Source organism: Crocodylus siamensis, chromosome 1, assembly GCF_052110815.1.
Source record: "Crocodylus siamensis isolate JL-2025a chromosome 1, ASM5211081v1, whole genome shotgun sequence".
Classification (NCBI taxonomy): Eukaryota; Metazoa; Chordata; order Crocodylia; family Crocodylidae; genus Crocodylus; species Crocodylus siamensis.
In genome coordinates, this window is record NC_143395.1 from 411,788,164 (window position 1) to 411,810,387 (window position 22,224).

Here is a 22,224-nt window from a genome sequence, read left to right on the forward strand (position 1 = left end):
GCTTCAAACTTAGGCACCCGAAGTCTTTAGTCACTTCTGAAAATTAGGCAGCTATATCCATATTATGCATTTAATGAACAAACTGTGGCTTCATTTTTAGGGGTGTTTTGCGGCTGATTTTCCAATATGTTTCTACCTCCATTGGGTCTGAAGATGCACTCAATGTTCCTTAGGTGATCGTATGCAGAATTTTCTGCTTAGCTTCAGAAAGCCATGTTTGAAAATATTACCCTTTAGCAGCAGAGAGATTATAATACCTTTACAAGGAGACTAGCTAGCTCATTCATGAACAGTTGTGCATGGTTTTGTGCTAAATACTAGTTCATACCCTGCTGACATTAGTTTACTCATTATAGCACACTTTCTAGTGCATAGTTTTAATTGTCCAAACCAATAAGGGTTCCACTCATTCTCCTTCTTCTCTGTATAGATTTGACTTGGTAGAAAAAGAAATAGGGTCAAATACTTGATGCAGGGAGTGGTGGGTGGGGAGACATTACACAGTCACGGTCAGATGGGTTGCAAATTGGCTGGAGGCCCGCATCCAGAGGGTGGTGGTGAACGGGTCACTTTTGACCTGAAGGGATGTAGGCAGTGGGATTCCCCAGGGCTCGGTCTTCAGGCCCGCACTGTTCAACATCTTCATTGGCGATTTGGAAGAGGGGGTGAAAAGCACCTTGTTCAAGTTGGCAGATGACATTAAGATGTGGGGAGAAGTGAGCACGCTAGAAGAGAAGGACAGGCTACAACTAGATCTCAACAGGTTACAGAGGTGGGTGAATGAGAATAGGATGGGTTTCAACACTGACAAGTGCAAGGTGATGCACCTGGGGAGGAGGAACCGGCACCATACCTACAGGCTGGGGAACTCCCTTCTCATCAGGGCAGAGGCAGAAAAGGATCTTGGAGTCATCACTGATGCCAGGATGAACATGGGCCGGCAGTGTGGGGATGCAGTCAGGAAGGCCAACCACACCTTGTCATCCATCCACAGATGCATCTCGAGCAGGTCCAAGGAGGTGATCCTCCCCCTCTATGCGGCACTGGTCGGGCCGCAGCTGGAGTACTGCGTCCAGTTCTAGGCGCCGCACTTCAGGAGGGATGTGGACAACATGGAGAGGGTCCGGAGGAGGCCACTCACATGGTCAGAGGCAGCAGGGCAGGCCCTACGAGGAGAGGCGACGGGACCTGAACCTGTTCAGCCTCCACAAGAGAAGGCTGAGGGGGGATATGGTGACAGCCTACAAACTTGCCAAGGGGGACCAGCAGGCACTGGGGGAGTCCCTGTTCCCCCGAACACTACCAGGGGTAGATTCAGGCTAGACATCAGGAGGCGCTACTTCACTGTCAGGGCGGCTAGGAGCTGGAGCCAACTTCCAAGAGAAGTGATGCTTGCCCCTACCCTGGGGGTCTTCAAAAAGAGGCTAGACAGCCACCTAGCTGGGGTCATTTGACCCCAGCATCCTTTCCTGCCCATGGCAGGGGGTCGGACTAGATGATCTGCTCAGGTCCCTTCCAACCCTACCAACTATGAAATCTGTTCACCAGAGCACTCTAAGGGAAGACAAGGACTAGTGGTTACAAACTCCTGCAAGACCATTTTAGACTGGACATAAGGAAAAACTTCTTTACCTTCCAAGTGTCCAGAGTCTGGAATAGACTCCCCGTCAGAAGTGGTGCAAGCACCTACTTTGGATACTTTTAAGACACACTTGGATGCGTATCTTGCTGGGGTGATCTGACCCCCACTGACTTCCTCCCCCTTGGGCAGGGGGCTGGACCCGATGATCTCACGAGGTCCCTTCCAGCCATGGTGTCTATGAAATCTATGACATCTATGAAACTAGGGAGACAATGGTGGCCAGGGTTCCGCTGCTGCAAGGGTTGTTAAAAACCATTTGAGAGATCCAAGGAAAAGAGCCACAACCCCCACTACACAGGAAGGCAAAAATTCCCACAGTCTGTACCAGTCTGACCATGGGGTAAAACTCCCTCCTGACCCCAAATGTGGCAATCAGTTTGACCCCAAGGAGAGGGTCAAGACTCTGTAGCCAGCAGCCTCCAGGTTTTAGTCCCAGCAGGATCACTGGCACCCCAGTAAACATTCCCAGCCTGGGCTGCAGCCAACACCCAGTGCCTCTGAGAAAGTTGGAAAAAAACCCCTCTTTTTGGAGCTCATTGTTATCACCATTATCATCACCACCACAGGCGACACATGGAAGGTGGGGGCACAGGGGGACATGTACCCCCCCCCCCAGATTTCTGTGCTGACAGTGTGGTAACAGGATACCAGTTGTGCCCCCCCACTGTCAACACTTACACGTTGTCTGAGGCCACCACTACCATCACCATATTTTGTCTTTTTCACCCAGTAGCAAATTTGAACTAGATTATTTTCCTTCTGTCTATTCAATGCTAATAAATGCTGATAATTAACATTTATACAGCACTTGACACTTTCTAAGCACTGCACAAACATTAACTAATTACTCTTTGGGTTAGTGTAAATTAATGTAATCCTGTGCTGCTTTACAATCTATTTGCATCTTTTGTTGACCAAGAGCTGGTTCAATTACTTCTGATCTTTGCTCTAACTAGTCATTAAGGAGTTGGCGAGAATGAGGCATTTTTATCCACCATTCCACTTCCCCATCTCCCCTCCTCCCTTCCCTATCAGCCCTTTCTTTTCTCCAGCAATTTTTCTTTGTTCAGACCTCTTCCAAATGAGTGCCTTGTCTGCTAGTAATTTCCAGAAGCAGAACTGTAGATAGCAGTACTGCATCTCTTCAGGCAAACCAATGTAAGGTGTGGGTCCTTTTTTCCCTGTAGTTAAATGTTGCAAAGACATCTTTGTTCATTACAGTTTCATTAATAAATCCTTCCATTTTTCCACAGATGGAAATATCATCTAGCGGACAGATTAGGGATCTAGGAACCAGGTGTTTGGTATTCTCTTTCCAGCTCCAACACTTGGACTTGGATAAATTGCCTAACCTGTTGGGTATTATATTGCTTACCAGTAAAATGTGAATAATGATTTCCCTACGTGTAAAATGACACTAATTTAGCTTCACTTTTTTTTTTACCGTGCTGGGTTGCTTGGATAGGAAACTGCATGAAGAAAGTGCTAGCCAGCACCATTAGCATGTTCTGTAGCATTTTGGGATCTCTGGGTAGAAGGTGCAGTGTGCATCAGCCTGGCAAACCTGCCATACAGAGTCACTGACTAGTTAATTTACTTTCAGCCCTTTTACCATGGTGACAATGGGGAAAAAACCTGACACTATTTTGCTTTGCCTGGGAAACAGGAGAGTAGGACTTTGCAGGGAACTAGGTGGGGTGCAGTATTACCCTCCACCAGCTAGTTTTTCAACCACATTTTTCCGGTCCCGAGGCACTGGTAGAACATTTCAGTCCTGAATTCTTCTAATGACCTTACAGAGGTTTCAGTTCCACGCTGCAGCCCACCTCCTGGACTTTATGAGTAAATCTACATGTTGGTAGTCAGTACATGTGGATTAGGTGGGAATTCAGATGGAAAACTTGTACCATAGAAAGGATTTCTTTTACTTAAATCCCCTTACTGGTGTTGATGACACTTCTTGTTGTTCTAATTTGGAAGCTGTACTTTTTTAAAAAGAAAAGATTTCTAATTTGCTATTTTTATCTCTCTCTTTCCCCAGTAGACATTTTACCTAAGGAAAATATACTACCTAGTGCAGACACTTGAAATGTAATTGAAAGTTCAGCTTTGGACACCGTAGGGGTTATACTGATTAATCAGTCCCTAGCATCTTTCAATATGCTCTGATTATCTTGCAGAGAAGACCTAAAATAAGTCCATAGAAAATCAGAAATCAATTCTTGGGCATTTTAAACCTTTTTACAGATAATTTATATTTTAATAAACTTAGTTTGAAGTTCAACTCTTTATGGGATTTTATCAGCAGGAGAAAATGGGCTTGTTTCTTTGACCGCAAAAGAAAGGCAAGGGCAGCTAGCCAGTAAAGTCAGGATCATATATTTCATCATGGCTATCAGGAGCGGTCCCAGATGATTGGAAAAGGGCAAACATAGTGTCCATATTTAAGAAAGGGGAAAAGGAGGATCCCAGGAACTGCAAACCTATCAGCCTTACCTCAGTCCCTGGAAAAATCATGGAGCAGATCCTCAAGTAATCCATTTCTAAGCACTTGGAGGAGAAGAGGGTGATTAGGAACAGTCACCATGGATTCACCAAGGGCAAATCTTGCCTGACCAATCTGATTGCCATCTCTGATGAGATGACTGGGTCTGCAGATGCAGGGAGACCAGTGGATGTGGTGTTTCTTGATTTTAGCAAGACTTTTGATGCAGTCTCCCACAACTTTCTCACAGGCAAGCTAAGGAGGTACAGGCTGGATCAATGGACTGTAAAGTGGATGGAAAACTGGCTGGTGCATCAGGCTCAGAGGCTAGTAATCAATGGTTCAATGTCTAGTTGGCAGCCGGTATCAAGTAGAGTGCCCCAGGGGTTGGTCCTGGGGCCAGTTTTGTTTAATGTCTTTATCAACAACCTGGAAATTGGCATAGAGTGCACCCTCAGCAAATTCATAGATGATACCAAGCTGGGGGGAGTAGTAGATATGCCAAAAGGTAGGGCTAGGATTCAGAATGACCTAGACTTATTGGGCAAAAGGAAATCTCATGGGCTAGGTACAGACAGTCAAAAAGCCTGAGGCTGTATTGATTCAGTCTTTGCAGGTTAGTCTAAACTACACAGATTAAATTGAAATAGAAGTGAACGGACATTTACCTTTGATTCAGGAAATGCAGCCACATGCCTTCAGTGGCCCAGGCCAGAAGCTTGGGGGCACTAGAGCCTGACTCCCTGGCTGTGTGTTCATTTCCTCTTTCTGCTGCCCTCCAGGTCTCTGGGATTTGCAGTCCAGAATTACAGCAGCAGGACTCTGCAGGTTTGTTCATCACTTCATTTCCTGCTTCCAGGTGTCTCTGGGATTTGTAGTCTGCAGTTGTAGTAAGTTTGAGCAAGGGAAAAGGTGTTTAACCCCCCTCCCTAGCCCGAGGCCCCAGCTGGGGTTCACCTGGGGGCGGGATTCCCCCCTGTAGACAGGGCTGCATCTCTGTTAGGCTTGCCCCTCCCCCTCCACCCCCTTGTCAGCCAGCCCTCACTGCTACAACTAGGGAGCAGAGGGGTAGGGCCAGCTCTGCTCTCTGGAGCAGACAGCACAGCCTAGCTCAGCCCAGCCCAGGGTTGGAAAGCATGCTGGGATGCTGGAGGACTGTGATTTAACTTGAACCAGGAAGGAGTCTGGGACAGAAATTTCATAAACCAGTTTGACCCAAATCAGTTAAGTCTGATATTCCATTCAACCAGATTTATCTTAAACCAGTTTCAGCCATTTTGAAACTGGTTTATGTGCACTGAATCCATGTTTTGCTACTAGATTAAACTAATTTCTGATCACTTAAATGAGTTTATGTGTAACTTTTGTCCCTAGCCATGATGTTTAACAAGGACAAGTGCAAAGTTCTGCACTTTTGGACGGAATAATCCCATGCACCGGGACAGGCGGGGGGCTGATTGGCTGGGCAGCAGCTCTGCAGAAAAGGGGAAGAGGACAGTAAGATGAATATAAGCCAGTAGTGTGCCCTTGTTGCTAAGAAGGCTAACAGTATATTGTGCTGCATTGGTAGGTGTGTTGCCAGCAGGTCAAGGGAAATGAGTATTCCCCTCTATTCTGCACTAATGAGGCCAGTTTTGGGCCCCCCACTAGAGAAAAAAAAATGGACTAATTGGAGAGGGTCCAGTGGAGGGCAACAAAAATGGTGAGAGGGCTGGGGGACAAGAGTTATGAGGAAAGACTGAGGGAACTTGGCTTATTTAGTCTACAGAAGAGGAGACTGAGAGGAGATTTAATAGCAGCCTTCAACTACCTGAAGCAGGGTTCAAAAGAGACTGGACCTGGATATATTCAATACCTGTTCTCAATGGTGGCAGAGATGACAGAACAAGAAGCAATGGGCCCAAGGTGCATCAAGGGAAGTTTAGGTTAGATATTAGGAATAATTTTCTCACTAGGAGGGTTGTAAAGCACTGGAACAGGTTACCCAGAGAGGTTGTGGACTCTCCGTCCTTGGAGGTTTGTAAGACCTGGGTAGACAAAGCCTTGCCTGGGATAATGTAGTTGGGGCTGGTCCTGCTTTGAGCAGGGGGTTGGACTAGATGATCTCCTGAGGTCCCGCCAACCCTCAGTTTCTATGATTCTATGGTAGCAATACAAGCTTGGCCACGGTTTATACCTAAGAATGTATTTAAAAAACGAAAGGGTGGTCTTATGGCTGAAGCACTGAGCAGGCAAACAGGTGTCTTGATTGCTACACACTCTCCTTTGACCTTGGGCATGTCACTTAGTCTTCCTGTGTCCTTCTGTAAAATGGGAACAATGATACTTTTTTCCTTCTTGGTCTGTCTTTTCTATTTAGATAATAAACACCCTTAGGTAGCAACTGTCTCTTGCTGAGTGTTTGAATAGGGCTAAGAAGAGCAGGATCCTCATATCAGCTGGGGCCTGCTGGAAGTACCTTGGTACAGATAATAGCGGCAATAAATAAGCAAGGCTGAAATGAATCTGACTCTGGCAGTGTTTTCTGACTGTATCAATATATTCTTCTAAATTCAATTGAATCTGTGTTGTCCCTGTGGCCATTCAGCTGCAGAAATGAAGGCCAGTGCAGGCATAAACTATTATTCATTATTGTCAGAGCCAAAACAAAACAAAAAAAAGGGAAGGAGGGTGGCATTCAGGAATTGTGAGTTGTACATGTCACTTTAAGGTAACTTCTTCTTGAATTGGAGCTGCTGCCTGATGAGTAGTGCAGACACTGGGCTGTAAAAAAGGAAATGTGTTCTGATGTCTGAACTTTAATTCAACTATAAGCTGAACACTAAAGTGACTCTCATTGCAGCAGATAGAGAGATATGACTAGATAGATGCACGTGCTTGAAAGTGCCAGTTCTCTCTTTCATTAGTTTTCCTGTTCCCATCACTTCAAATACTAATAGTAGTAGTATGTTTTTTGAAGCCAGATTAGATACCACCCTAAGGCACGTCGCTGTATCTACAAGCAACTTCAGTCCCCAAAGTTCCCAAACACTTTACAAAGGAATGCATACAGAGCTTTTTAAATTTTGTTGGGGGGGGGGGTGGTTATGAATATGCATCCAGAGCTGAAATGACAGAGCAGATGCCAAGTGATGTGCAATAGAGCTGGAGAAGGGTAATTTTGGGGAGGAGACATAAGGCAAAGCCCTGCTCCCGTGAGAAGTCACTCAAGATCTATAATGCCCACACAGACCATACAAGACCCGTGTGAGTGTTTGAGAGAGATTTTAAGATCTCCTAACAGAATGGGCTGTTCTTGTATTACATGCAGTATGTTAATGCAGAGGTGGCCAACCCATGCCACGTGTACCACAAGTGGGATAGGGCAGGAAGAAAGCAGAGCAGCAGATAGGGCAGAGAGAAGACAGCAGAATAGCAGATCAGGCAAGGGAAGGGGGATTGGACTGTTACCCAGATAGGGCTTGGGATTTAATTGGTAGCATGCCTGCCAAAAAGGTTGGCCCGCACTGTGTTAGTGAGTCAGGCTACTGAATATATCCATTTGATAGTCTTCATGTCATTGATGCCCAGTGGGCACGTCTACATGTGCATTTATGCATCGTTGCTACTGCACATTAACTTTAGTACCTCTAATATGAGGTACTAACTAAATTTGCAGTAGCCAGTGTTACTGCACAGTAGCAAAGGCATGCCATCTTTTCATGACAATTAATGTGCAGTACACTAATTCTACTGTGTAGTAGCACGGCTTTTGCTGTGATGCGCTAATCCACAGTAGAATTACTGTGCATTAAGTGTCCTGTGTAGATGTGCCCAGTCCTGCATAAATCAGCAGGAGTTTTGCCTGTCTCGAGACTGTGGTAAGCCCCTCAAGTTAACACTGTGTGTGGTATTTTTACATATGTAAATGGAAGATAAAATGCTCTGTCACTTCCAGGTGCACCAGACACTTCACAGAAATGCTCCCCTCACCTATGACTGGGCCAGCGCTGCAAAGAAGAACAGCTTTTGAAGAGTTAAAACTGTTTGCATTTAGGGGTACTTTGCTGGAGGACCCTGCTTAAGTCCTCAGGATCAAACCAATTGCTAGATTTGTGCTCAAGATGGAATTTTTCACCTAGGTTAGATTGGAAAGAATCATGGTTTTGTTTTGGGAAAAACTTGATTTTCCCTCTCCCTTCCTTTGTAGCGGAGGTCATAATCCTTTCTTTAGGACTCCTTAGGACTTCCTCACCTAAGCATATATTAATCCAGCCAATTCACTGCCAGTGTGATGGCAAGGCAATAGCAGTAGTTTTGTCTCCCCTACTCTTCTGACATGTTGTAGGGTTTGCTTAGGGTGTTAACTGGCTATGGTGTGTGGGGTGAGGCTGGGTGTATGTTCTTGTGACACTGTCATTATGAGTCAACATATTATAAGAGGGATCTCCTTTAAGCAGTAGTGGTCTGTATCAGTAATGGCCCTAGACACAAGATCCTCAAATCAACATGGGCCTTTCAACTGACTTCAGATGGTTTGGGGTCATTGCTAGCTACCTTCTTGGGTTGGTTGGAGAGAGCTGATCCTGCTTCACAAAAGTACTGAGTCACAGAAGCAAGACCTTTTGACAAGGTTTTATGGACCCACAAGGGAGCCCTGACCCAAAATAACCATTTACCTACTGGTTAAGCATCCCCTGGGAAATGGAGACCCATCTTTAAGACCTTACACTGCCTGATATGGAGTAAGGAGCTTGACACAGGTGTCCTAGGCAAGAACCCAATCCCAGCCCTCATGGTTATTCTGCTCTCGGTGTAGGTGTGCCTTTTTCTCCATTTCAGTTTTAGTGAAATAACATTTTGACAATTTAAAAAAATGTTTCTTACAATTTTTTTGAACTAGCTGTATGCCCTGTGGTCCTCTTTGCAAATCCCACGCTATTCTGTGGGTCTCCAGCAAGGGGTAATGGTGCACACCTTTTCCTGAAGGCTGCAGGTGCCATGTCCCATGCTTTCATCAGCACAAGGAGTAAGGGGCTCAAGGTAGCTCTCAAATTCAAACCAGTGTCAGCATGTGCCAGGGTAGAATAACCGTCAGAGCAGCCGGGCTGACTTGGGTGGTGTTCATCATTTAAAGACTTTGCACTATATTTATTAAGCGACTGTTCTAAATAACTCGGTTTTTAGGTCATGAAGAGATTCTCTGAGGCAGTCTCTACTGAATGAATAAACAGCATTTAGATATTAAGGTAAAACTGTCTCCAAAGGTGCTAGCTTTTTTGGGAAACCTCTGTGTTTAATGAATAGAGGAAGGTTCTGAGTAATGCAATAGGAAAGTGCTTACACTAGTCAAAAACTATTTAATACCTTTTTATTTGTGGGCCCATAAATCTTCCAGCAGTGAAAACTGAAGGCTGCAGACAATGGGAGAGTCAGGAAGACCTATGGGATTCCCAAACCAGAAATTATGGGTAATTGCATCCCAGTCTCCTGCATACAACCTGCCCGCCACGCTTTAAAATTTAACTAGTGTCTTAGGCTTCTCTGGACTTCAAGCTCATTGCACTTTCAGATTTATTTTTAACAAGGCCATAAACCATGTCTGTTGAGTCGGAAATTTCTAATTGTTCAGCCAAGTCTTTTACCGGCAAAAGAGAGGCTTAGTGGTCACAACTATTGGGTTGAAACCTTTAGCTTCCCTCGAGTGGTGGGTCCAGCTCTGAGCAGCATTAACTCAGCTTTTTCATCCTTCTGACAGAAACTGAGTTCTGGGCAGTGTCTGGTTTTTCCAAAAGCCGTGGCAGGAATTTGGATGGACTTTGTATCTACAGCTTAATTTATCAGTATAGAAGACCTTCTAGGATTTGGGCCTTGGTTATAAATCTGAAGTGTAAAATCTAATAAAGCACAATAGTGAAGTGTCTTTTGCTTTATTTAAGCTCTCCTGAACCGGGGAAATGGCATCAAGTAGTTTATTGTCTTGGGGAATAGGAGAAGAGTTCCCCTTGGGGGAAAAAAGACTTAAAACAAAGCTTTGACCAAGAGCTCTGTGTAGCTCTTGAGGGCTAGAGCCTATTTCAGTTTACACACCAAAATGGCGTGTAGGAAACCACAGCACTGCAGTGTTCGGCACTTACACATTTTCTGCGATGAAGATCTGCCCATGCAAGTGTGCACGCTCCCACAGAGCATGTTCATCATGGCCGTGCTCTAGCCAGGCAGACACACGGCAGAATAACATCTCCCTGGTAAGCGCATAAGGCTTGTAAGACCCAAAACTCTACTCAGAGAAAAACCACAGCCAGTCTAGGAGTTAAGGCACCTATCCCCAGAGCAAGAAACTGGGGAATCTCAGTTTTCTCCTCACCAAGGCTAAGTACAGATAGTCAAAAAGCCCAAGTCTGAAGCGATTCCATGTTTGCAGGTTAGTCTAAGCTGCACCGATTAAACTGAGAAACAACTGGATGGACATTCACTTTTGATTCAGGAAATGCATCCACATGCCTGCAGTGGCTGAGGCCAGAAGCTGTGGGGAGCTAGAGCACAGCTCTCTGCACGTAGCCAGCATGGGCTGTGTGTTTGCTTTCTCTTCCTGCTGTCCCCAAGGTCTCTGGGATTTGCAATCCAGACTCAGAGCAGCAGAACTCTACCTGCTTCCAGGCACAGGCAGGGGCTACTTCCTGGTGCCTCTGGGGTTTGTAGTCCACCATCTCAGCCAGGGGTAAGTTTGAGTGGTGGAAGGGGTGTTTAACCCTACCCCACCTCCCTGCCCCAGACTGGTTTGCTGGGGGGGGAGCAGTCCCTGCCTCTCCTTCCCCCTTCCCCCCACCCATCACTTCTCTGCTGGAGCAGACAACACAGCCCAGCCTAGCCCAGGGCTGCAAGGCATGCTGGCATGCTGTGGGACTGTGATTTAACTTGAACCACAAATGGGTCTGGGGCAGAAGTTTCATAAGCTGATTTGACCCAAATCAGTTAAGTCTGATACTGCATTCAGCCAGGTTTATCTTAAACCAGTTTGAGCCATTTTGGCTAGGGACAGACATTACACGTAAGCTAGTTTAAGTGATCAGAAACTGGTTTAAACCTGTAACAGATCAGACATTCAGTGCATATAAACCAGTTTCCAAATGGCTGAAACTGGTTTGAGATAAGTCTGGTTGAATGTAGTATAAAAGTTAACTAATTTGGCTCAAGTCTGTTTATGCAATGTCTGTCCCAGACCCCTTCCTGGTTTAACTTAAACCAGAGTCTCCCAGCATCCTGACATGCTCTCTGGGCTGGGCTCTCTGCTCCCCAGCCAGAGCAGGGACAGGCAGAGGCGAGGGTCTGGCCAGAGAGGGGTTTAATTCCTCCGTCCTTGTACCACCAGCAGGGACCTGAGCCGGGTCTCCCAGGCGCTCCCCTCTTGCTGCTGCAGCGGTGGGCCAGCGTAGCCCCTGAGACAGAGGGGGCAAAGAGGTGGTTATTTTCCCCTCTACCCCCACTGTCCCTGGGGGACCATAGCCCAGTGTGCCCACCATGACTGCTGCTAAGTGGTGGAATAAGGTCCCTCCTGTCCCCTCTGTCAGATGCTGCTGGGAGGGGGAATAACCCTCGTCCCTGCCCCCCCCCAGGAGCCCTACCATTCAACATTTGGCTGTGCCCCCACCCCAACAGCAGGAGGGGGCAGAGCCCTTGATGGAGGCAGCAGCCCCTTTTATAGTATCAGGAAGCGCAAGCCCCTTCCTGGTGGGGGTGCTGCACTGTGGGGTGGACAGAGCTGCAGTCGACTGCGCGCAGCATCACTGGGGCTCAGAGTGGGCCAGAGCCCTCCAAGCCCCACCTAGCGGCATGGTCTGTAGCAGCTTTCCCCGCCCTGCCCCACCAGGAAGTGGTTCGCACTTTGGGAAACCATGGTGGTGCTGGTGCTCCAGTCATGGTCACTCCCCACTCGCCGCTGCAGTGGTGTCCTGAGATGCCCTGGGGACAGAGAGGGGAATAACCCCATCCCTGCCCCCACGTAAGGGGCCTGCTGATAGCATCTGGCCTGCCCCCGCCCCTGCCTGGTGGGGCAGGGGAGGGGCCAGATGCCACCAGCAGGGCCCCTTAGGTGGGATCAGAGACAGGGGTTATTTCCCCTCCCTCTGGCATACAGCAGAAGGGACAAGAGGGGGCTTATTCTGCTGCTCAGCAGCGGTGGTAGTCAGGGTGGACAGACCCAGCTGTGGTCCCCCAGGGCAGTGGGGCTAAAGGGGATAATAACCCCCCACCTGCGCCCTCTGCCTCAGGGGCCATGCTGGCCTACCACTGCAGCAGCGATGGGGGAGCACCCGGTAGACCCAGCTCGGGTCCTTGCCAGTGGGACAGAGAGAGGGCAATTAAACCCTTCCATGGCCAGTTCAGCCCAGACTGGCCACATCCATCCTCCTCCCTCTCCCCCAGCCCACCTCCCAGCACAGCTTCCCTGCAGCCGAAGGCATGCTCTAGCACCCACTGGCTCCTGGTCTGAGCAGCTGCAGGCATGTGCTCACATTGGCTGAGTCCAGAGGGAATGTCTGTACTGTTACAAACTGGTACAACTCAAGCAGGTTAGACTAACTTGCAAAGGTTGAATCAATCCAGGCTCTGGCTTTCTGAACATCTGTCCCTAGCCTTTGAAACTAGTTTATGTACACTGAACTTTCTGATGACTTAAATTGGCTTATGTGTAACTTCTGTCCCTAGCCCAAGAGGAAGTTTGAAACTTCATCTGCTGCCTCCCAAGTAAAGTGACCTAACCACAAAGCTGCAAGTTAAGTATCAGCCAGTTACTTTCATGTCATTTGTGCTTCACAATGGCACACACTTTTTTGTTCAAAATGAACTATTCCAGCATGACAGCATCGTACAAAGCTGTGGGTTAATATAGACCTTTTTATTGTTCTCAAATGTCACAGACTGTACAAACCATGACCATAGCTTTTGGAAAAAGGTACCTAAAATGAACTAACTTACCCCCAATTTAAATACTTGTATGTATGCCCTGACTTTCAAAATATCTGAGTGACTTGTGACCAGGTTTAACAGGGCAGATCCTTGCTCCTAGATAACATCACAGTTTTGAAAATGGCCTCATAGAACAGACAAAGAGTAGGTAGCATTTTCCCTCTAAAAGGAACTTTGTAAAAATGCTGTTTCCTCCTCATTGTGTTTCAGGTCAGATCTGCAGGTCATCAGTTAAAAAGATGCGTGTACAATTCAAAGGTCTGTTGGTACAGCACTGAGTCAGGGATCCAGATTCTCTTCTCAGTTCTGCTACCAGCTGACTATGTTGTTGAGCCACTTCACATTTTGTTGCTTCTGTTTGCCCCACCTCAAAAATGGGGAGACTCATGCTTTCTTATAATGTCCTACTTAGGGTGCCTATACTCATGCAGCACGGATGCTCAAACACAACTGTAATTACAGTGCGTTGGAGTAGACTCAATTAATTGAGTCTGCTGGAGTGTGGCAATTGCCACATTTCAGCAGATTCCCGTATCATATGTATCAGCATCCCCGCGCTGAAACATGGCAGTGGGAGCACTTTAACTAAAGCTCATTGAGTTTTAGTTAAAGTGCCTCTGCTGTCATATTTCAGCGTGGGGACAGTGATACACATGACACTCTGGGTGCTTTAATTAGAGCAGCTCTCAGAGCTCCTCTAATTAAAGCACCCCCCATATTCCCAGAGCATGTGTATAAACGCTCTTAGAAATTAATTCTAACAATTCTGCATCCAGCAAAATAGAATTCAATTCACTCTTCAGTGTCCTGTAGCCGTGCTGTGCAAGAGCTGACAAGCATGACAAAAACTTAATAACTTCCCTTTATCCATATAACAGGAAGATCTACTTTAAATACACACAAAGAGTGGGTCTAGCCGGGTAAGATGATTCCATCATGCCAAACAGAGCCTTGCTTGCACAGGATATAACCTGAAATATCCCCATACAGCCAACTATAGTATATAGTAAATAGCCCCATACAGCAAACTATAGCAGCAATTCAGCTAGCAGAGGAAGAAGATAGGCTGAGTCAGCCTGCCAGGCTTCATACCTGTATAATCATGTGGATAAGACATTTAACTAAACCTGCTGTCTCATAAGCCTGCTGTTGTAACAGCCCAAGAAGCTCATAAAGCTCTCTCTACCTTTTAAACACTTATTTTTGACAGAAAATTGGATGGTATGACATGTTGCCTTCTAGAAGAGGCGCTGCCTATCACCTTACTGCTGATCCGTTTGATTAGCGAGCTGTAATGTAAGTCATCTGTGAAAGACCACCTGTCCTTTTGCTGCAAGCACCTCTAGCATATCTCTTTGCCGTGTCGCACTTTTTTGCATGGTTCTTGATTGATGGAAGTTTGTCTCTCTGAGCCATGACTTAGAAAATAAATCATTCCCTTTTCCATCCTCTCTGTGCTTTCCACATCACAAAGCCCATGTGGTTCATCAAAACTCTTGAACAGCAATACTATATACATAATGAGGCAGACGAACAATATGTAATAACAAGGATTATTTGGGAGTTAAGTTGCGCAAGGAGCAGGATAGAAACAGCTGCAAATAGGAAATATATTTACTCCATCAACAGCAAAGATGGGTGTCCTCCCCCCACAACCTCCATCATGTGTGCACAAGACAAGAAACTACATGTGACAAGAAAGTACAATGTTCAAGAATGAAAATGACAAAAATGACAAGAAAATACAATGTGGAAACCCATTGGGAACATGTTTCTGTTTTCACTTTCACTAGAATAAAGAAGAAGAAACTCCATAACTATAAGCAATGGACTTAAACCATTAGAAGTCAGAGCAGACTTGAGCCTTTTGCCTGTGAGAAATGCAACATGGAGGATTCGATCCTTATTTCTGGGAGCCACCCTTATGGTGGCCAACCACATCACCGTGCATCAGCAGATGCATGGCAAACAGACCCAAGGAGGGGATGCTTCCCCTCTATGCGGCATTGGTCAGACTGCAGGTGGAGTACTGCATCCAGTTTTGGGGGCTGCACTTCAAGAGAAATGTTGATAGACTCGAGAGAGTCCAGAGGAGGCCACTCGTATGGTCAGGGGCTTACAGAACAAGCAGTATGAGGAGAGACCGAGGGACCTGGACCTCTTCAGCCTCCGCAAGAGAAGGCTGAGAGGTGATCTCGTGGCCACCTACAAATTCATTAGGGGGACACAGCAAGGGATCAGAGATGCTCTGTTCACCAGGGCGCCTCTTGGGATAACAAGGAACAGTGGTCACAAACTGACAGAGAGCAGATTTAGGCTAGATATCAGGAAAAACTTTGTCACGGTAAGGGTGGCCAAAATTTGGAATGGGCTTCCCAGAGAGGTGGTGCTCTCCCCTACCTTGCAGGTCTTTAAGAGACAGCTGGGTAGGCATCTGGCTGGGGTCATCTGACCCCAGCACTCTTTCCTGCCTAGGCAGGGGGTTGGACTCGATGATCTGTTGAGGTCCTGTCCGGCCCTACCAACTACGAATGTATGAATCTAGGAGCTGAGAATTTGGATCTGAAAATACAAAAAACAAGGAAAATTGCAATACTTGCACATCCAAAGAGATGCACTGGAAATCCACTTAGATCAGTTGAATACAACAGCTCCTTCTTAAGAAATATATGCTGGGGGGAAGAGGGGGGGGGGTGACCTTTCTGTCTGAAACATGCCAGCTCACAATAGAGAGAAACAGAGCTGAGGAAAGCTAAATTTTATAAAGTTGTGAACGCCCTGGGAATTTAAGCAGTGTTATACAGGAACGCATGTGTGAATATAGTAGATTTATGAGGCTAGTTTGACGTCCTGTATGAGGAACTTTAAGTTTTTCAACACCTTTCCATAAGCAAAAAGAGCCCCTCGTCTGGTGGGAATTCAGTCAATTTCCTTGTGTTTTTTTGGCTGTTTCCTAAGTTGCAAGGTTACTAATGGTAATTACAGACCTGGTTTTTGCCTTGCGAATTCTGGCTGTGCAGAATTGGCTTCTTGGCATGCGTTGAATCTCCCTGCAGAAGGTTTTTAAATAACTGGCCCTCGGTAGGGATTATTGCAACACTTGATTAGACAAAAGCAACCTTTCCTCATCCCTTTCTTTGTAGAATATAGTAACTGCTTTTCTTTCATGTTTTGCCCTCCCTAAGTGGCCATAAACCACAATTTAGATGTTCATTATAACAGCTCCTAGTAGCTTTGCTGCAGTGAAAGAGCTGTTTTCAAAGTATTTTAATAACATTCATAACAAGCTTGCTCCGGTCTAGAATTTGGCACCCAAGTGCTTAGCCTTGGAGTGATGTAAATATTCATATATATAAATGCAATGATAGAAAGTTAACTATTCTTTAAGGGGAGGGGAAGTGGTTTTTAAGATGGGAAAGCAAAAGATGGTAATTTTTAATAGGGAAGAAGAATATAGAAATAGCAAAATCCCCTGTTAGGTTGTCTGTTCATTGGGAATTGCTCCTTAACCTTCAGTGGCTTTAGACAGCATCTCTCTTAAATGAGGATGATGAGGGATTCCCGAAGTCCTTTGCAGAGCTGCTCTGCACTGTTTGAGGACTCTTCTTGATAATCTGTCTGGTTCTTGGGTGTGGTAGCATCCCTTTTATTATATCTCCAGTATATCCTCTCGCTCCTTAAACTTTTCACCCTCCTTTGTGTTCATGCCACTCGGGCCTCCACTCGGCAAAAGCGCATCCTTAACTTTAAGCAGGTGAGAAGTTGAATCCATTCAGAGCAAAATGCTTCAACATGTGCCTAAGTTATTGGGCTTGGTGGAATTTAAGCACCTGCTCAAATGTAAGCCTGGGCCAAAATACTTTTTCTGATTTAAAGCCAGAGATATCTGACCCACGTGCAACTTGGGATCAGTGTTGTGAGGAAGACAAATACCCTTTCTCATTCAGCGTACATAGTCTAAATGTTTTACAGATACAGAAGGTGTGAGGTTTTGAAATCTTGGCTAGGTTGAAATCTGTGGGAATTTTGCCACTTCAACCCTAGAGTCCAGGGGCCTGACACCATATTTGGAGTAAATAATGAATGAGCTCCAGCATGGAAAAAAAAGAAAAGTTGCTTTATTTAAGCCAATTAACAAGCGAACTGGTTCACATCCAGTGTCTTAGCCACTGCCAAGCAAATGGCACATTCTAGGGGCTAAATGCCAGGAAAACTCAGAGAGCAGGTCCTGTAAGGCCTGAACAGGAACGGCAGCAGATGCATCACCCCGCGCCGCTCCCTCCTTGGTTCAAGAGTAACCCTTCACTGTCATCTGCTGGTCCCACTTTATCCTCCCCTACCTCTTTGGTTCTGGGACTCTCGTACTAGCCTGGTGATCTAGCCATTCTCTGCTAAGAGCAGATGCCACCTGCAAGTCACCGCATAGTGACTTGGTTGTGCAGATTATCAGACTTCCCATGCAGCATCTTCCATACGACACAGGAGCTGCAAAAACAACAACAAAATGTATCGGTCCAGACCTCTGGGAATACAAGGAACGTAGTAGTGATCCGAGAGACAGAATGCATCATCTCGACCATGGATGTCTAACTGTGTTGCAGATACTAGTCCCAGATGGCTGAATTAAAGGTGGAAGCTGGGGTTTGCTTTGTTTTTGGATTTTGTTGCTAACTTCACCCTTTAGAGATCTCATAAGTGATCATCCTCTATCATGTTTCCCTTTCATGCCAGAGATGAAGGTTTTCCCTTAAAGCCAGTTGTCTGATTTCTGTGTGATTGTGATGTTTGCCCCTTTTAATTACCATCAGAGACCTAAAATCTGTCTTCTAATTTTGTGACACACACCAGGGTGAGGGTGAACGATGAGTATATTTTCATTTTAAAACCGTTTGCTGTTAAAGTTGATATGGAAAGCCCCAAAAGAGAAGGTTTCTCTTGCCATCTCTGCTTTCAAGAAATAGGAGAAAATAACAAGTGTCTTGGCCTGCTATGTAAAGATACTGACTGTCCTTGATTCCTGTATGTATAATGTTAGCAGTGGTCTCGTCCCCCGAGATTACCCAGCCACAATTGTTTAAACCTGTCTTCAGTATTTATCTGTTTTTCTTCCCACTGAAAATCAGTTTGGATGCAAAGAAACATATTTCACTGCTGTTACTACAATATGTATTGATTTTTTTCCCCTCTATAACTTATGTTGCATTTAATTAAATTACAACGAACAGCTGATGTACTTCAATAATTAAGACATTTGACAACATGTTTTTTAATAAGTGTTTTCTTTCTCATATCTTTATTGTTTATACGGGTGCATGCATGCATGCACACATGTGTAGACTGCTGCCTGGACCAACTCTCCAAGAGCAAAATCCAAACTACTCAGTTATAAATCAGAGTGATGTGTTTTATATGCAGCTTCCCAACTCTGGTACTACTGTCGCATTTACAACAATAGGTGAAAAGAAGTGCGTTGCATTTGAAGATATCTTTGGGTAGCCTTCTAAAACTCACCCTTTCTCCTTCTTCTCTCCATCTCTTTAGCTGTGTGGTTTTGCTCTCTCCCATTTACTTTCTTAAATGCTACATAAAGGCAGCCCTGAAAATATAGGCCAACCTTTTCAGAAGCATCTAGTAACTTGGGTACCTCAGATTTTTGGTTCCCAAACTGAGACATCATCGTGTGCTCCCACTTCCAGCACTTTATGGAAATAGGGCTTTTTGGAAGTACTCAGCACTTTTGGGAAATAGGGCTCCTATGAGGTGTCTGAAGCTGGTTACAGTAGCCATGAGGCACCCAAAATTCCCAGGCACTTTTGCAAATCTCTACATGTGCACTTCAAAGAGATTCAAAAAGTGTGTGTAGCAGCTGTGGGTCTAAGGAAGAGGCATCAGGGATGGTTTGGGACCCACGCACGCAAACGTGAGATGAGGATTTCCCTCTAGTCCAGGGGTTTTCAACCTTTTTTAAGAAGTGTACCCCTTCTGGTGGGTACCTCTTCTGGAGTGTACTCCCTTCTGGACACGGGCGGGGAGGTGCTGACGGCTGGCCAGGGAGTGGTGGGACAGGGAGGTTGCCAGCGCGAGAATGTGGCACGCGACAGGGACGTGGCTCGTGGTGGCGACATGGAGTAGTCGATGGTGGCAGCAGCCACCGCATGCAAGCTGCCTGCACCGCTTCCCTGCACTGCCGGCTTCCCAAGTACCCCCGGGGGTACAGACAACCTCTACTCCATAAAGGCAACCTTTCTTTTGTATGTGTAAATAGCTGGTACTGAGAGATCAACCTTCTGCTGTCTGGTGGAATGACCTGTGCCTTTTAATTTCGTTCTTAGATTATTCCAATCCAGTTGCCACACAGACACTATAATTTTAATGTTGAAGACTCAGACGAGGGGGCCATGGATGTGAAGGAAAGGAAACCGTACCGATCTCTGACCAGGCGCCGTGACACAGAGCGCCGCTACACCAGCTCCTCCGCAGAGAGCGAAGACAACAAAATACCCCAGAAGTCCTACAGCTCCAGTGAGACTCTGAAAGCTTATGATCAAGATTCCAGGTTGACCTACAGTAATCGGGTCAAAGACATGGTGCACCAGGAGGCTGATGAATTTTGCCGAACAGGTAAGCACATTTCAGCAGGTGCTGCTGTAAGCAGTGTGAGTTAATCAACTCTGTGCTGAGGTCGAAGGCTGGGCGGGGGGAATTGCTCAGAGCTCTAAAGGATTGTGAGACCAAAAAGCCAGAAAATGTCTTCATGACATTGCATGGCATAGGAGAGAAAGGGAGAGAAGCGGCATGCTGTACTTGGAAGTAAAGGCGACACTTATGATGGGCATCTCTAGCTACTGCCTGAGTAGGAGTGACATGGAAAAGTGACACTCCACAGACAGCACATATGGCTACTCAGCAAGCAGTGATGCCATTGTAGAGCACGTTGGCATTAATGAGATGACTTGAATTTAGCTTGGGTGGGTAACGATAGGAGTGCAGGTGCCTGGGCCTGGGCTTCCATCATATCGTACAAGCAGAGAATCTAGGTGCTGCCACTTCTTCACAGCTATCACCTGTGCTAGCTAGATTGAAGCCGGCACCTGGATATGTGCCTGCCCATGCTAGAGACACACCTTTGTGCTCCTGAAATGGGTAACCAGAGGAAGTGGAAGGTGCAGGGGATCATACAGGGAATGGAAAGACGGACAGAGGTGTGTCTAATGGGCTCTCACGGTGCTTATGGCTCAGGACAGGATCAGGAACTGGTTCAAACCGGTACACAAGTTCAGTGCACTTAAACTGCTTTCAAAATGGCTGAAACTGGTTTAAGATAAACCTGGATGAATGTAGTATCAGACTGGTACTAACTGTCTGACTGACTGATTAACTGATTTAGGCTGTAGTATCAGACTTAACTAGGAACTTCTATCCCAGATCCCCTCCTGATTCAACTTCACTCAAAGTCCTCCAGCATCCCAGGATGCTGTGCAGCCCTGGCCTGTGCACTCTGCTCTAGCACAGCATAGCCTGCCCTGCCCCCAGCTGTCAGTAGCTGGGCGATTCCCCCAGCTTCCTCCCCTCCTCATCCAAGGGAATCAGCTCAGCTCCCAGATGTGTGATGGGGGGAATAAAGCCCCCACTACAGGCTTTCCCCTCCCCGCCCCTCATATGCTGAGCACAGCGTGGCTAGGACTCCAGAGCTGAGCGGGCAGCAAGGAGTGGGGCGTTTTCCCTTTTTATTGTTCATGTGTGTGCATGCATGCATGCTGGTATGTGTATATAGCCAGCTCAGGAAGGGCATGGGTGGGTGATCAAGCTGGCTCCCAGTTCAGGTGTGGGGAGTAAAGCCCCCATTGCAGGCTGCACCCTCTGTCCTGGACACGCCCTGGCGGGGGAGCTGGAATAGTGGGGAGGGGGATGGGAGAGAGCAGGGACTGCTTTCTCCCCATCTCCCTCCTCAGCCAGCCTCCTGGCCAGGGAGGGGCTGTGGTGGGGTGGTCGCCCACAGTGGGGGCTTTGGTCCCCACCCAAGCTGGGATCTAGGGTGATCAGCCAGACACATCCCCTCCCCGGCTGGCAGGCCAGCTGAAGAGGGAGTGGAGGGGAAAAGCAGTCTCCACTTCCCCTCACCTGCACCCGGCACAGTCTGGCTGGGGGTCCAGAGCCGGGTAAGGGTCATTTTCCACCCCACACACTCCCTCCTCAGCTGGCCCGCTGGATAATGAGGGTGATTGGCTTGACTCCTGGCTCCAGGTGTTGCGGAGAGGAAGAGTTGGAAAAAGGCCCTGCTGGGGGCTTCCCCTCTCCCCACATTCCCGCTGTGTTGGGGAGACCCTGGCTGGGGATGCAGTGACAGGTGGGGGGGAAGGGTAGGGTTGCCCCCACAGCCCATCCTCAGCCAACCTGGACTGAAAGAGAGGGAGAAACAGCCTACTGGGAACTTCCCTTCTTCCCTGATGCCAGGGAGACCCCGGCTGGGGGTCCGGTGGGAGTGCTTTCCCCCCATGCCCCATCCTCAGCTGGCTGAAGAGAGGGCCTGGCTGGGGGAATCACCCGGCTCCCAGCTCTCTGCAGTGGCTGGCAGGCTGGGAGGCATGCTGTAGCGCTCCTGGTATGGGGCCCTACAAGCGTCTGGCTCCCTTTCAGGTTTGAAAAGTGAACCTCGGGTTACTTTCTCATTGGTGCATTCTAAGCAGTTCACAGAAACCTGAAAAGATTGAATCAATTCACCCTTGGTCTTTTGTACCATCTGTACTTAGCCTATGAGAGCAGTGCTAAGAAGTACCTCCATGTCCAACTGCTCCTACTATGCATATGCGAAACCCATGTAGGAGGCAGGGAGGCTGCCCTGAGGTTGTACTTCCTGCTGTTTTTAAGGGTGGCTTTCTGGGATTAGTGCAGTCAGGGTGTTTTTCTCCTCCAGGTCTCTCAAAGCAGATTCAGAGGCAGCTGGTAGTATAAGCAAGAGACCTGGGTTCTCAAAAGTGGATATGCACAACTGCACTTATCCAGCTCACTTCCGGAGCTTGCACTGTTTCATCTGCAAGTGTGTTTTTTATGCAGGCCCAAGGAAATAGCATGTATAAAGCCCACAGAAAGCCTGTAATGGGCAGTAGTTAATGGCACAATAAAGTACCCTTACATGCTTTTAATAATACTT

General features: G+C 46.9%; 1 protein-coding gene across 4 annotated transcripts in view; it reads left to right on the top strand.

The window, feature by feature from the left end:
• TENM4 (teneurin transmembrane protein 4) overlaps positions 1 to 22,224 on the top strand; it is a 757,738-nt gene that overhangs the window by 306,758 nt on the left and 428,756 nt on the right. For all 4 annotated transcript variants that reach the window (XM_090030685.1, XM_090030687.1, XM_090030688.1 and 1 more), the window contains exon 3: positions 19,406 to 19,694. In XM_090030685.1, the coding sequence (XP_089886811.1) occupies positions 19,472 to 19,694 (223 nt within the window). In that variant the 5' untranslated portion in view covers positions 19,406 to 19,471. The remainder of the gene's footprint in view (positions 1 to 19,405; positions 19,695 to 22,224) is intronic.